The sequence below is a fragment of the Lagenorhynchus albirostris genome, chromosome 21 (assembly GCF_949774975.1).
Source record: "Lagenorhynchus albirostris chromosome 21, mLagAlb1.1, whole genome shotgun sequence".
Taxonomy (NCBI): Eukaryota; Metazoa; Chordata; class Mammalia; order Artiodactyla; family Delphinidae; genus Lagenorhynchus; species Lagenorhynchus albirostris.
Window position 1 is genome coordinate 2,870,043 of NC_083115.1, and position 15,373 is coordinate 2,885,415.

General features: G+C 57.2%; 1 protein-coding gene across 12 annotated transcripts in view; it reads left to right on the top strand.

The window, feature by feature from the left end:
• ANK1 (ankyrin 1) overlaps positions 1–15,373 on the top strand; it is a 96,910-nt gene that overhangs the window by 46,853 nt on the left and 34,684 nt on the right. For 8 of the 12 annotated variants that reach the window (XR_009538278.1, XR_009538277.1, XM_060136526.1 and 5 more), the window contains exons 18-33: positions 1,670–1,768; positions 3,566–3,664; positions 3,884–3,982; positions 4,969–5,061; positions 5,531–5,603; positions 6,351–6,374; positions 7,227–7,323; positions 8,529–8,607; positions 9,968–10,065; positions 10,146–10,370; positions 11,330–11,484; positions 11,796–12,007; positions 12,504–12,708; positions 12,996–13,092; positions 13,303–13,534; positions 15,186–15,311. Coding sequence is in view for 10 of the 12 variants with exons in the window: in XM_060136526.1 (XP_059992509.1) it covers positions 1,670–1,768; positions 3,566–3,664; positions 3,884–3,982; positions 4,969–5,061; positions 5,531–5,603; positions 6,351–6,374; positions 7,227–7,323; positions 8,529–8,607; positions 9,968–10,065; positions 10,146–10,370; positions 11,330–11,484; positions 11,796–12,007; positions 12,504–12,708; positions 12,996–13,092; positions 13,303–13,534; positions 15,186–15,311 (2,013 nt within the window). In the remaining 2 variants the exon portion in view is untranslated. The remainder of the gene's footprint in view (positions 1–1,669; positions 1,769–3,565; positions 3,665–3,883; positions 3,983–4,968; positions 5,062–5,530; positions 5,604–6,350; positions 6,375–7,226; positions 7,324–8,528; positions 8,608–9,967; positions 10,066–10,145; positions 10,371–11,329; positions 11,485–11,795; positions 12,008–12,503; positions 12,709–12,995; positions 13,093–13,302; positions 13,535–15,185; positions 15,312–15,373) is intronic. The other 4 variants (XM_060136522.1, XM_060136525.1, XM_060136518.1 and 1 more) reach the window with 1 other exon arrangement.

A 15,373-nucleotide genomic window follows, 5' to 3' on the forward strand; every position in this document is an offset into this window, starting at 1 on the left:
CCCAGGGGACACCCTCATGGTTTTCATCAGCTTCTCAAAAGAACGCATGACCCAAGAAAGACTGAGTCACTTCTTTTGTTAAACACCAATTTTATTGAAATATAATTCACGTACCATAAAATTCGCTCTTTTGAACTGTACTATTCGGTGGGTTTTTTGGTATATTTGCAGAATTGGACAAACACCACCACTGTCTAACTGTAGAACTTTTCCATCACCCCCAAAGGAAGCCTCAGACCCATTAGCAGCCACGTCCCATTTCCCTCAAACCCCCGTCCCCTGGCAACTAATCTCCTCTCTGTCACTATGAATTTGCCTGTTCTGGACATTTCGTGCAAGTGGAATCATACGATATGAAGAGTCACTTCTTTAGATGACAGATGAACATAATACAGTTTCAGAAAGGCAAGCGTTTTGAGGGTAACTTAAGATTTCTTAAAAGCATGTGGATCCATTGGCTCTATCGGGACGGCTTTGGACAGGTGACCCCAGGAGGGAACTGTTAGGGCAGGACCATTGTGTTGGACAGGACTCTTGGTTTCTTGCTGGTACCATTTAAATGAGCCAGGAGGAGAGGGGGGTGCCCTGCCCTGAGACATCCCCACTCATCCACATCCACACTCACCAGTCAGGTTACCGCGTTATCCCAAGGATCAGGCAGGGCACCCGGACGCTTTTGACCGACCCAGGACCTGTTCTTATGTGGGCAGCCCCACCTGCCTGCGCAGGCTTCAGCTAGGCAGGCGCACCACTGGGCCTCCCATCAGCCTGGGGGAAGCGCAGACGGCAGGGGAGGGCGAGTGGAGTCTCTGGAGAGGGGGCAGGCCCTGCCCACTGGCTCCGATGACAGAGGAGCTGCAGCCCTGTTTGCCCCATGGTTAGGAAGGCGTGTCGAGCGGGCTCCGGGGGAGGGAAGCCTTTCCTGGCATTTTTGCGTGAATGCGCACGTGTCAGTCAAGGTCGCTGGAGCGTCACCATCCTCTTGAGAAAGCTGTGATGAAAACTCCAGGAATCTGGGGGTTTCGGTCCCAGCAGGATCCTCCACCCTGTTTACTGGCTGGGATGTGCTGATCACAGGCTGCATTTAAATGTCCCGTCGTGGTTTACAATGCATTTTCGTCTGTTTTCTCAAGTGAGCCTTCCTTTGCCCTTGAGATTCGTCAGTTATAATCCCGATTTTCTCGATAAGCAAACCAAGGCTTTGAAGCTCATCTCGAGTCATGGAAATAGGAAATGTTACCACTGGAAAGGGTCATAAAGTTCATCTAGTTCAGAATTCAGCAAACTACGGCCTGGGGTCCAAATCCAGCTCACCACTTGTTTGTACAAATAAAGTTTTATTGGAAGCCAGTCATGCCCATTCATTTACGTGTTGGCATAGCTGCTTTCTCACTATAACTGGCGGAGCTGGGTAGTTGCAAGAGAGACACAAGCCTAAAATATTGACCATCTGGCCCTTAACAGAAACTGTTGCTGACCTCTGATTCAGTCTAACCACCTCATATTTTAGTTAAGGATGGGGGGGGGCGGGGCTAGAAGAGCTTGTCTAAGGTCAAACAACTGGTTGGAGCGTGCAAAGCCAAGTTCGACTCCCAAACCTCAGTGCTCTTTCAGTGTCGCCTGGAATTCTTTCCTGGCTCCAAGCTGATGAACTGCTTTTCCTTTCCAGAGTGGACTCACTCCCCTTCATCTGGTCGCACAAGAAGGTCACGTTCCAGTGGCAGACGTGCTGATCAAACATGGTGTCACGGTGGACGCCGCCACCCGGGTAAGGCCAGCAGCCAGCACTCTGTCCACAGGGACTCCCCTTTCCCCCTGCACCCACAGGCCTACCCACTCTGGCCTCCATCACTGGTCCATCTGAGGATATTGGATACCCCGAGGACCCAGTGGCCCATTCCTGTCTGCCACTTCCTAGGGGCGGTAGTGGAGTTTGAGGACCCCAGGCCAATGGGCTCGCTTTCCAGTGGGGAGTCTAAAAAGTTGGCTAGACCTTTGATCCTCTGTAGTGAAAGGACGTTTAATCATGATTCCAAGCCCTGTCTTACATGAGCAAGGTATCAACATGTCAGGATGCACTGGAAAATTCCGCCCCTTCTACTCCGGCATTTGGCTAAAAGCAGGTCAGCATTCTTTGAGCCTCTGTGTGTGCAGGGAGCTCTGGGGGTGGGGGTTGGGTGGAGGATGACCCAGTGCCCAGCACACAGTGCAATGAGCCTCAAGGCATCTGCAGATGACATAAGAGTCAGGAAGGGACAGCCGGTGTGATATGCGGTGCAAGGGGGCTTCTCGTGAACCCACGGAGCACAGAGGGAGGAGAGGGTGTTTCCATTTGGTGGAAGGAAGAGGCTTCCTGGAAGAAGTGACATTTTGTTCTTTTTCACCAAAAGGCAACTGTATTCAAAGGAAGGGACAAAGTGACGCCCCTGTAGCCCCAGCCCCTTCCAGCGTTCCTCCGGCACATCGGGCAACAGTGTGACATTGAAGCCTCCCTGAGAAAAATCCAGAGACATATTTTATCCCCAGCTGCCTATAGCTTCAAAAGGAACCTGCTTTAAACCAAAGAATGTTCTGGATCTTTGAGGCTTCTTTTGTGGGCCTGGTTTCGTCTTTTGGGGTCCTGTCCTGAGAGATCTTATGTTGTGGGTTAGCACTTGGGGGTCCCAAAGCCATCCCATCACTCCAGATCCAGCCTGCAGGGTCTGGGTCCAGATCACCTCTGGGACCGGGCTCCCCAGGGACACTGAGGAGCCCAGAGAGCCTTGGCTTGTTGGCGTTTGGAGGGAGCATTAAAATATTCAGCAGAATGGCTTTCTTGACAATTACCTCCTCTGCAGACAAAACTCAAATGAACAAATGCCCAAAGCCACCGATTTCTAGCCATGGCCAGTTCCTATAAATTCCATTATGGTACAACTCTGTAACCTAGACAGCCTTCTGGGGAGTTTTTCAGTGGGATTTCAGCTTTCTAGTGGAAATAAGTGTGCAAGGCAGGTCTTGTCTGGGTCGGCAGTGATCTCTGCACTGCTGTCTGTGCTCATCTGAGTCTGCTGCTCTCCCAGGGTCTGCTGGCGGTTCCCTCCTTCTGGGGTTGACCCCTTTTGGCTTCTGTAACACGGGCCTCTCCTGGCTTTCCTCCCTCCTCTTTGCTGCTCCCTCCCCATCCTCTTTTCTGACCTCCCTGTAAGTACTGCCTCAGTCCATGGGCCCCACTTTTTCTCTCCACACTTATCCTGGGGGATGTCTCTCACCTCCAAGACTTTCAACTCCCCTCAGGTGCCTCCTTGCCTTGCCCTCTTCCCTGGGCTCAGTGTCGGTTTCCAGTCACCTACTTAACCTCTCCACTTGGGTCTCTCCTAGTCATCTCACACTGCACTTGACTGACACCGAGCCCTGTCCCTCCCAGGCCCGTGGTGCCCCACTGCTGACCTTGCAAAGGGCCTCCTCGTCCATCCTCTCTTTCAGTCACCACTGTCGTGAGACTTTCATTCCCATCCAGCTCAGAACGGCTCGTGGTGTCCCCCGAAGCCTTGCTGGTCACCCTGTCTCCTCTCTTGCTTTCCAGATGGGTTACACTCCACTCCACGTGGCGAGCCATTATGGGAATATCAGGCTGGTGAAGTTCCTGCTACAGCACCAGGCGGACGTCAATGCCAAGACTAAGGTACTGGGTTGCCTGAGAGCAGTGCCAAGTTCAGATGCAGCCAGGGTCACTCCGGGCGCACTTGGGGCCCCACCACAACTTTCAGCTTTGACGCTGGAGGAGGAAATGGGGAAAACGCCTTTCTACGTTGCACACAGAAGACGCACACGCTGTGTGGCAGGTGGGCAGTGCTTTCTCTCGTAGCTAGCTCACCCTGCCAAATGTCTGCCTGCTTTACAGCTCGGATACAGTCCCCTGCACCAGGCAGCTCAACAAGGCCATACAGACATCGTGACACTGCTTCTCAAAAATGGTGCTTCCCCAAACGAGGTCAGCTCGGTAAGTACCCGCCCGGTTCCTGATTTCAGAGACCTGCTCTCACGGGCGGCCCCATGCGCTATCCCTTCACCAGGGAAACTCGGGTCATCCTCCTGTGTGTCTGGGGCCTGGACGGGCTCCCCAGGGCGTGGGCTGTTGGGATTAGTTCCTCCTTCTGGAAGACAGAAGGTTATCCTGGTAGCACTGTTTCCCCACCCCCCTTTTTATGTTTTTTAAAATATTGTCAAAACCCTTTCTGAAATCTGTGGGAGTGAACAAAGCCAAATGTCTTGAGTGGTGTGTGAGGTTTGGGGGCCTCGGTGTCTTCAGCCACGTCCGTGGTCACTGTTCAGGGTGAACTTCCTGCCCTGGATAACGCGACTGTCAGCTTTACTAGGTTGTCGCCGCGGCCGCTTCCAGCTCAGCAAGCGTGCAGGCCTTTGTGGGTGCGGTTGCTGAAACCGTGTAACTGTGGATGGGGCTGAATCGGAGCGGGGCACCCCCTGGGACCAGAGAACTTAGAAGAAAAGAAAGCCTCAGTATCCGTTTAGTGTCGCTTAGCTCTGCCTTTTAAAACCAGAGTAGAAATAGGCCCCTCCCCTGTTTCTGGTGACTCGTGATTTCTGATTGGCCTGAGAAGAGTTCACTGAAGTATGTGGATTACTCTAACTATTTGAATGCTCAGTAACTGACACCCAAAGAACCGGCCTTGGGAGCCATGGGCAGTACTGCCCGGTGCCCTCCTATTCCTACAACTGCATCTGGTGCCCCCCTGACCCTGACCTTCCCTCTGGCTCTCCTCTTGACCACCCTTGACTTTGGTGGTAAGATCTCCCCTGCTCCCATTCAAGGCTGGCGCACTGTGGCCTCCTCTCGCCCTGCAGCGTCGTTGTGGGTGTCGGCGACACACATCTGGGCCCACGCGTGTGCAGGGGTCTTGCTCTGGGTATGAACGACTGGGGCGTGAGCTCGGTCTGACCTCGCCCTCCCTCCGCTGTTCTCCCCAGAATGGAACCACACCTCTGGCCATAGCCAAGCGCTTGGGCTACATTTCTGTAACAGACGTGCTCAAGGTTGTCACCGATGAAACCAGTGTCGCGGTACGTCTGCTCCTCCCCTGCACCCCTACCCCGGACACACACAGCCTGGCCGCAGGGCGCCCCTTGGGGTACCCCGGGAAAGGGAGCCTAGGTGTCCTAGGATTCCCGCGGGAAGCTCAGAGCCAAAAGAACTGGGGACGGGGCGCGGGGGGCGGGGCTCCTCCTTCATCAGGCGGGTCTTTACTGCCACCTAGCGGCCGGAGGAGTAGGGGCCGCCACCAGACCGGAGCGGGTAGCCCTGGATGGGACTGGGGGCAGGTACCAGGCGCCGGGAAGCTGGGGTTCCGTTCATCCCTCTGCGGTTCCTGCCAGACCCCAGAGACCCTCTTAGCTGTCATTTTCTTCATTTGGGACAAACATCCTTTGCCGTCTCCTTCCTGTCTCCACACTCATAACCAGGTAACTGCTGAATGGGTGAAAGGGCCCACTGCTGTGTTTGGGTTGAAGTCTTTGCTTTTTCTCCTTTTAGTTGGTCAGCGACAAGCACCGGATGAGCTTCCCCGAGACGGTGGATGAGATCCTGGACGTCTCTGAAGATGAAGGTACAGGCTGGGATCAACACCGCGTCCGGGTCAAGTCAGGCTGAAAGGGGTGCTCGGGGCTCTGAACACTCCGGTGGGGGGGGGGCCCTGCTGTCGCCCCGGGGCACCTCACAGCATGCCCACCTCTGCCGACCTAGTAAGAGCTGGACAGAACCACGCTCTAAAGATGCTGTCCGTTATCCAAAAGACCCCTTTAATGTGATTTTAGAAGAAGGAAATCTACATCGCAGGGATTAAAATATAAAATCCCACAAAGTTTCACAAATACATGTGTGTCTGCCTATATCATACAAGGACTGTGATTCAACTCAGTCAACTCTCAGAGCTGTAAGGAGCTGTCATAAAATTCCACTTGGTGTGTTCCTTGTGCTTTGAACAAAGCTTGTTTCATTTAAAATCTGGAAGAATCGCTTTTCATAAGCTGCTCTTCTAACCACCCGCTGGGTCGACAGTCAGTCACGAAATGACTATAGTTTCAACTTCTGTGGCCACGGGTACTTGTGGCATTTTTCCTGCCCCAGGCAAGCCTGTCTTCCCACTGAACTTGGAAGAGAAAGATCGTGATAAAAAAGGGTGGGGCTGGATCAGATTTCTCTCTGGCCCCTTGCATATCAGTAACCCAGGGGTCATGTAGTTTTGTCAGCTAGGCGATGAAAGCTCTCCTGTATCCCCTTTGATGATATGCCTCTTAATTTAACTGACTTCAATCCTATCCATCCTTAAACTTGGCTCTTCTTTGCTTTCCAGGAACTGCTCATATAACTATAATGGGTATGAAACACTTTCTGTTCCCTGTGGTCCATTCTCACAAGTGCATTTCACTCTAAGCAATCCAAGATCTCACTAATCCATCCCTGGTTTTCATAACAATCAGAGCTTGACTAAAACAGGAAATTTCCATCCGTAAGATCCGTGCCCTGGCGGGCGGCTCCAACCTGTCCATGTCTGTGTCTGTGCCCATGCCACTGTGTCTGTGATCATAACTGCATGAGCTGCTGTGATTCCATCCTGTCGGCTCCAGATCACAACGCCAGGACACACACTGCTGAGGGGCAGTAAAGGACCCTGCAAGGTCCAGGGCTCCAACTCCAGTTCAAGGAGGCGAGAGAAACAAAGAGGCAGTCTGGTTTGCAGACAGACTTTGAACGTCCTGGTGATGCGCTTAGGAAATAATGAGGGTTCAGCCGCCATGGTTATTAAAGTTCCTAGAGCCTCTCAAAATGGATGGGTTTGGTTCCACAGTTGTTTATTCTTCTGTTGCGTGTGGTGTGGAAAAGAACAGAAGCACCTCTTTCTTTGGTGTCAGTGCACACGCCACAAGGGCTGTTTTGAAGTGGAACTTGTCAGGCAGAAAAAGTTCTTTTTTTTGATGGGACTGTTTTCTTCTCCAAAGCCTGGTGCAGACTAAGATATCAGGGGCTGGCTGCCCTGCTCCAGGTACCAGGGCTGGAGGAACAGGGTCAGGGCTGGTTGAAGACGTTGCTATGGTCCTCCTGGAGCATCTGAGACCTTCCCCCACTCCTCGGGGTGAGCGTTGAGAAGAGCAGCAGATTCCCTCTTTTCTTTAGAAAAAGAAAGAGGGAATCTCCGTCCTGTCACTCACTTAAACTTGTGCGGTTTCAGGGGAAGAACTTGTTGGCTTCAAGGCTGAGAAGCAGGATACCAGGGATATAGATGAAGAGAAAGAGCTGCTGGATTTTGTGCCGAAGCTGGACCAAGTGTAAGTAATGCTCACGCCGAGGCAGGTCAAGGTCCACCCCGGGGACTGAGTAGGAAGATTCCAGAGCTGGAAGGTTCCAGGAAGGCCGAGCCCGGACGGAGCGCTGGTCCAGCACCTTAGGATAAGCTAGCCCTGCACCAGGGGTGCCAGGCAGGCGCAGAGGTCTCTCCTACCGCAAGCCACCCTCTCAGGGGTCCCTGCCCCCCACTGTTCCTTCTCTCCTCGCTCAGTCTCCATACCCCTCCCCCTCTCACACACTCAGCTTCTCACCAGAAAAAATCCGCCAAGGGAGATTGCCATTAGAAACCATTGCCAAAAAAGGGCGGGGGGGGGGAGTGTCATTATGGGATTATATGAAATCATGTGTGTGAAACTTTTGAAAATTGCAAAGCACTACAGAATTTTTAAAAGCTTTCATTCAATTAAAAGAATTTAAATAATAAAAAAAAGAAAGGAACTTCTGCCAAGCTGGCCTCAGGGGCTGGCCACGTCCCTCCATTGGCCTGTCCATTAGGGAAGACCCACGGAGGGTTTGTGTCTGCCTGTGTTTCTCACTCCTCCCTGAGATGCTGTGAGCTATTGCGACGTGGGTGCACCGCCACACCCGGGGACTTTGTGAATGAATCGAAAAGTGACAACTTTCTAGAAACACTGAGCCCTCGGTATTTTCTGAAAAGACAGGCGTGTGCCAGCTTGGTCCCGGGGCTCACACAGAATAGGCGGTGGGCCGGGGAGAAGGAAAGCCATGGCCAGTACTTCTGAGCTGCGCTTAGAGAGAAACTTGAGGCTCGGACCCTGACCACGGACAACCTACAGATATATTGGTAGAACCAAAACACACACCCAGTGGACAGATCGTGACGCAGAATAAGATGTAATGGCCAGAGCGAGGGTTCCCTCACCTAGGGGTCGAAGGCTGCAGAACAGGGGTGGTGCATGCAGGAAGACTTCCTGGAGGAGGCAGGTCCTTCACTCAGCCAGGACAGTCAGGCTCTGGGGACAGGCATGGGGGCAGAGGGAGGAGGCTGGTCAGTGTGTGAAGGCCAGGATGTTCCACATGTGCCAGTGGGATTCAGGTGGTGGCGAGCGGTCGGATCGGATAGGTGATCCTGGGGGTACAGAAGTGTTTCACTAAGGCCTTCCGTGGAAGAGGGGGGCTACTCATAAGGATCATCCCTTGATGTCCCAACGTTCTCGGCACACAGGGTGGAATCCCCAGCCATCCCTCGGATTCCTTGCGTCACACCTGAGACAGTGGTGATCAGATCTGAAGAGCCAGAGCAGGTAAGAAGCATCCTTTCTCTTACTTCCCCTTGGCAGGGAGCAGGTCCCCTGGACAGTGATTGTTTTGAGACGACCTGCAGGACAATAGGAGCTCATAGCTGAGAGCTGGCAGCGTTTACCAAGCCCCGCAGGTCCCAGATTCCACGTGTTCTTGGTAGCACTTGTGCTGTCAGTGCTCTTATCCTAGCTGTTGATGATCTGGGTCTCCGAGAGCCGAAGGGCGTGTGGGACACCCTCACGCTGGTCTCAGTGGGGCTGAGAACTGACTCCAGAAGTTTTGGCTCCAAAGCCCATGTTCTCGGGGCCACAGCCCCTGAGCACACGCCTTATGCACCTGTTGGGGCCAAGGGTCCCGGCGCCAGAGAGGGAGCCTGAGGCTGCATTTGCACTCTGTGAAGCTGCGGGCGGCTCTGGAACTCTGAGCTTTTTTTCTTTCACGTCCATAAAAAAAGGGGACAGTTTCTGCCTCACCTTCCTCAAGGGATTACCGGGAGCTTAAAATACCAATACAGATGGAAAGAGGACGTCAAGGAGAGCTGTTCCCGGCGTGGGCTGTTACTCATTACAATACCCTATTTTGTGGCTTCCCTGGATGCCACCTGAATTTGTCTCCAAGATCGGTGGGATGGTTTAAAACAATGTAATTCCTCTTGGTTTAATTTTAGGCCATTTGGCACTTTGTCACCTGGGCAAAGGGGTTTTCTAGGGTAAAAAGAAAGCAGTGTGGTATTTGAAGGTTGGGACTGGCCACCCTGAGGCCCGATCACCGAGCCGGGCTTGTCCGTTTTCCAGCTGAGGCTGGTCTCTTCCCCTGCCACTGAAGGCACGCGCATCCCCTCGACCCGAAAGTGGAGCCAGAGGGAGGCGGCTGTGACGCCGTCCAATCCGCCGTTCCACCCTCGGGCACATCATAGTGGTGTGACGTTGGTGTCACGCCCCGGGTGACATTTGGGAGACCCGGTCAAACGTGGCCCCGGGGCTGCAGTGGCACGTTCCCCGGGGGCCGCCGAAGACGACAGTGAGAAGGTCCGAGCGGACCCGGGTCTTGCTGTTCCCTGGCCAACCGTGCCCCGAGTCCTTGCCTAAGTCATGAACCCGAGGCATGAACCTGGGTCTCCTGGCGTCCCGCTGTGCCCCGTCTGGGGTGGGAGGATGTGGGAGGAGACGGTCCAGCTGGGGAGGGGCTCAGAGTGCAGGGAGGGTGACTACCGCAGGGCCCAGCTGTGTGGTGGGAGCCCTTCCAGATCAGCGCCTCCTACGCTGGGCCCCTTGGTTCACGGCTGAGCCTCCCCGACCTTGGCCGAGACCATCAGCCGTGGCCCGGGGGTGACAGGACAGCTGGCCTTTGTCCCCTCTGCAGGCGTCTAAGGAGTATGATGAAGACTCGCTGATCCCCAGCAGCCCGGCCACAGAGACCTCAGACAACATCAGCCCGGTGGCCAGCCCTGTGCACACAGGGTGAGTGGCCTGGGAGGGCTGGCAGCTCTGGCCCTGCTCGCCCACCCAGGAGAAGCCAACACGGACCCGCTGTGCCCTAGGTTCCTGGTGAGCTTCATGGTGGACGCCCGCGGGGGCTCCATGCGGGGCAGCAGGTACAATGGCCTGAGGGTGGTGGTCCCGCCCCGGACGTGCGCAGCACCCACTCGCATCACCTGCCGCCTGGTGAAGCCCCAGAAGCTGCCCACGCCGCCCCCGCTGGCCGAGGAGGAGGGCCTGGCCAGCAGGGTCATCGCCCTGGGCCCCACGGGAGTCCAGTTCCTGAGGTGAGAGGTCACTCCCATGCCCCCGACCTGTCCCTGCTGCGCTGCGACCACACAGCCCCAGCCCAGCCCGGGCAGAGGGGAGGCGAGCCTGCAGCCCGCACCCGTGTTCTCTGTGTCCTGACCGGTCAGAGCCAGGGGTCCATGTGTTCCTTCCACGGCCTGTTCTAGGTACACGTAGGAGTCTGTTCCCCAGGGGGAGCTTAACGCCCTCAGCGCCTGTGTGACACTAGCGGGGGGATGAAGATGGCCACTTTCGGGGCCCCCAGGGTTTGATTATTTAAGCTCTGAAACGGTCTTCCTAGAAGGCGGCCCTGCAGCATGGCCCCCAAGGACAGGACTGATGGTTTCAGAGGCTCCCTCCTCACCTTTCCCGCAGCAGAAGGGCTTCTCCTTGGAGCTCTGCATCCCTCAGGCGCCACGGGCTCTGTGTTGGAACGGGTCTTGCCCAGGAGGCCCTGCCCTCCCATCTCCACCCACGGCCTGTCCCCGCTGCCAAGCTTTCATCCACCGATTGTAAAGCAGCTGTGAAACGCTTTCACGTTGACTTCCCCTTCACATGTAGTCCTCAAAGCCGTCCTCCCAAGGAAATGTCCTTTCACACACTGACACGGGAGGAAGCTGAGGCTCAGAGGGGTTGGGTCGCCCGTCTAGGACGTCAGGCGGGCCCTCGGGCTCAGGTCCAGGGGCAGCTTTATTCTGCTGAGCCTCGGCCGTGTGGCCATGGCAGGAGAGCCCCCTGTGAACTGAGGTTGGGGCCTGGTGGGTAGCTAGAGGGTCCGGGGGTGGGGGTTCTCTGGGACCTGAGGCGGGTCTGTCCGACTGTGAGGACCAGGCTGCAGACGGGACAGCCTCTTTCCAGGCAGGACCCGGCTACTCTTCCCTACTGAGCCCATGGCTGCCGCCCACACGGCACGCACACCTGCGTCCGGGCCCCTCTCCACTGTCCCCTGTCCCCCTAGCCCTGTCATCGTGGAGGTCCCCCACTTCGCCTCCCAAGGCCGTGGGGACCGCGAGCTCGTGGTGCTGCGGAGTGAAAACGGCTCCGTGTGGAAGGAACACAAGAACCGCTACGGAGAAAGCTACCTGGATCAGATCCTCAACGGGATGGACGAAGGTGCGCGAGCCCCAGGGATCCGGAGCACGGCCCTCCTCCTGGAGGACGGGGTTTGGGGTTGCACTTTGGGGTGGGCTGTCGGGGTCTCCCGGAGTGTGGGACCCCCTGAGAGGCTAGACGTGGCCCAGCTCCGGCGCCCGGGCCCCTGCAGCCTGGTGTCCTGTGCAGGACCCCCTGGGCCAGGACCTTTCTCCTTCCAGGTGGCCCAGCCTCCTGCCCCTGCCGGGGCCTGGGGAGGGGGCGCCAGAGTGGGGATCAGGGGCCCTGGGAAGCCACCATGGTGATGGGCGGGCACGGGCCTGTGGTTGCAGAGCTGGGGAGCCTGGAGGAGCTGGAGAAGAAGAGGGTCTGCCGCATCGTTACCACCGACTTCCCCTTGTACTTCGTGATTATGTCAAGGCTCTACCAGGACTACGACACCATCGGCCCCGAGGGGGGCTCCCTGAAAAGCACGCTCGTCCCCCTGGTGCAGGCCACCTTCCCAGAAAATGCTGTCACCAAGAAAGTGAAGCTGGCCCTGCAGGTGACACAGCCTCTCCTTACCTGCTGGGGCCCCATCACCTGGACCGGGTTCAGGGATGGAAGGCGTCAGGGCGCTCAGAGATGACCCTCCTCCCCAGGACATCTCCACCCGTTGGTCTAGGGCCTGAAAAGTCCCATTAGAGCCCTGACCTTGAAGCTCAGAAGAAAGTTGGGTGGGTGAGATAGGGCAGACGCCCTGGTAACTTGCAGAAAACCCCAGATAACGTGTTAAACCACAGGCTTAGCGTGAGGGGAAGCCACTTGGCTTCCTGGAGAGGTGCCTGAAGCAGAGCAAGGCCCCCGGGAGTGGGGAGCAGCAAGGAGATGGGGACGGGGGCTCAGAGAGGAGAGCCGGGCTGGCCGTCAGCAGGAGCGGGACCCGCCCCCCGCCCCCCGCCCCGGGAGCCTTCGCACCTGCCTGGACAGCCGCTCTCTTCCTCCGTCCATGAGCCCCTCTGCTGCTCCGGGGCTGAGTGTGCCCCCTCGGCACTTCACAGGCCCAGCCCGTACCCGATGAGCTGGTCACCAAACTCCTGGGCAACCAGGCCACGTTCAGCCCCATTGTCACCGTGGAGCCGAGGCGCCGCAAGTTCCACCGCCCCATCGGGCTTCGCGTCCCACTGCCGCCCTCCTGGACGGATAACCCTCGGGACAGCGGGGAGGGAGACACCACCAGCCTGCGGCTGCTCTGCAGCGTCATTGGTGAGCGGTGCCCCCGCCCCGCCCCGCCTTCTGGGCAGCAGCTCCTTCCACGACACCTGGGGAGACGGGAGGACACAGAGCTAGGGAGTGATGGGTTCCGCGGAGAGACGAGCAGCTGCGTCCGTGTAGAGCTGCCTTGTCCCCGAAGAGCCCTCTGACCCCGGAGGAGGGCTGCTGCGAGGGGAGGGGCGGAGGGGTAGGTGTGCTCTCAGGGCCACGGCCGGGTGTGCACGTCCCGCGTTGGCTTCTGGAGACGGTCCCCCAAGCCCTTTCTACTGCTGTCACAGGAGGGACAGACCAGGCCCAGTGGGAAGACATCACGGGGACCACCAAGCTCATGTACGCCAACGAGTGCGCCACCTTCACCACCAACGTCTCTGCCAGGTGACACCCCGCCTGCCCGGCGCCATGGGTCCCCGGGCCCCGCGTGAGGGGGCAGCGCTGTCCCCATGGGTGGCCATGCTTAGGCCGTCACCTGCCCACCCCCCCACCGGGGCTGTCAGAGAGGCCACCGCCCGGCTTACAGGCTATTAGATGGGGGAGACGCTCCCCCTCAGGTACTTAGGGACAGGCTCACGGCTGCCCTCTTTTCAGGTTCTGGCTGTCGGACTGCCCTCGGACGGCTGAAGCTGTGAACTTCGCCACCCTGCTGTACAAGGAGCTCACCGCGGTGCCCTACATGGCCAAGTTTGTCATTTTCGCCAAGATGAACGACCCCAGAGAAGGGCGACTGCGCTGCTACTGCATGACGACGGATGACAGGGTGGACAAGACGCTGGAGCAGCACGAGAACTTCGTGGAGGTGGCCCGGAGCAGAGACATAGAGGTAGGGCCTGGCCCCCCTGGGCTCCTGTCTCGTGGCCCGGAGCAGGGACACAGAGGTAGGGGCCTGGCCCCCCTGGGCTCCCGCCTTGTGGCCCGGAGCAGGGACACAGAGGTAGGGGCCTGGCCCCCCTGGGCTCCCGCCTTGTGGCCCGGAGCAGGGACACAGAGGTAGGGGCCTGGCCCCCCTGGGCTCCTGTCTCGTGGACCGGAGCAGGGACACAGAGGTAGGGCCTGGCCCCCCTGGGCTCCCGCCTTGTGGCCCGGAGCAGGGACACAGAGGTAGGGGCCTGGCCCCCCTGGGCTCCCGTCTCGTGGCTCGGAGCAGGGACACAGAGGTAGGGGCCTGGCCCCCCTGGGCTCCTGCCTCGTGGCCCGGAGCAGGGACACAGAGGTAGGGGCCTGGGCCCCCTGGGCTCCCGCCTCGCGGGCAGCCGGCGCCTTTGGGACCCAGGGCTATCAGGAGGGCGGCCTCTGCAGAGGGGCTCCTGAGCCATGTCCCTTTAAGAAGCTTCCCCAGAGCCAAGGGACACCATGTGGGTCAAGGAGAGAGCAGGCTGTCAGCCCAGTGATTTGTGGTGCTAGGAGCTGACATTTATTAAAGTTCTTACACCCCAGGTACTTTTAAAAGTGCTTGAGTGGGACTTCCCTGGCCATCCCCTGGTTAAGACTCCGCACTTCCACTGCAGGGGTCACGGGTTCAATCCCTGGTCAGGGAACTAAGATCCCGCGTGCCGCACCGTGTGGCCCCAAAGCAAAAAGTGCTTGAGTGGCGTCATCTCCCCTGATTCTCATAACTGTGTGTCCTTTTGCTATCCCCCGTTTACAGATGAGGAAACCGAGACTGAGGGAGGTTAAGCAACTTGCCCAAGGTCACACAGCTAAGTAAATGGCAGAGAAAGGATTTGTCCCAGGAGTCTGACCACAGAGCCCACTTTCCCTGCCACGCCAGGGGTTTTGCAGCACCCAGATGAGGAAGCAGGGGAGGGGCTGGGCAGATGGGGGAGCAGTAAAGAACGGGGACTAGGTTTGAACCTGTTACCCATCCCAGGGTCCTCACTCAGGTTAAGATGTGTGACAAAGCAGGACCTTTCTGAAGATCTGGCCTCAGAGGCTGTGCTGAGCCTTCTGGGGGCTCGGAGGGCCCGGAAGAAGGACCACAGGGCTGGGACCTGCCTCTAATGCTGTTTTGGGCACTAACCAGTCTCCTTGGGCCTCAGTTTCCTCCACTGTCAAATGGGTTCACGATAACGTCTCAGTTGAAAGCATTATATACACAGTAGGGATCATTATATCATGGGTGAGATTAAACCACAACGTGGTCCTCCTGGCACTCGTATAAAGTAAACATGGTTGGATGGTGTTAAAAGAGATCAATGTGTTTCGGAAGCCATATTGTGATTTCCTAGTGGAATTCTAGAGTATTCTGACAGCAACGCTGACCAACCATGCAGGGACACATGAAGAGTCCTGCTTACTATAAACTCCTCTGAAGGAAGGAAGCATCCACCATAACCTTTCCGAAACAGCCAGTGGGGCCTCCCAGAGCACGGCCCCTGGGGGGTCGTGGGGAAGCAGAGACGGGAGCGGACAGGCGGGCCCGGGCATCTGGGCATTGCTCCTGACCAGCTGCGTTTGCTTTCCCTTTCCTGCAGGTTTTGGAAGGAATGCCCCTCTTCGCAGAGCTCTCCGGGAACCTGGTGCCCATCAAGAAGGCCGCGCAGCAGCGGAGTTTCCTCTTCCAGTCTTTCCGGGAGAGCCGGTTGGCCATTCCTGTCAAGGTGCGGCCTCCTCTCGCCCACCCCTCGCCCGGGTCTAGAAGTCCGGGAGGTGGAGAGCTCTG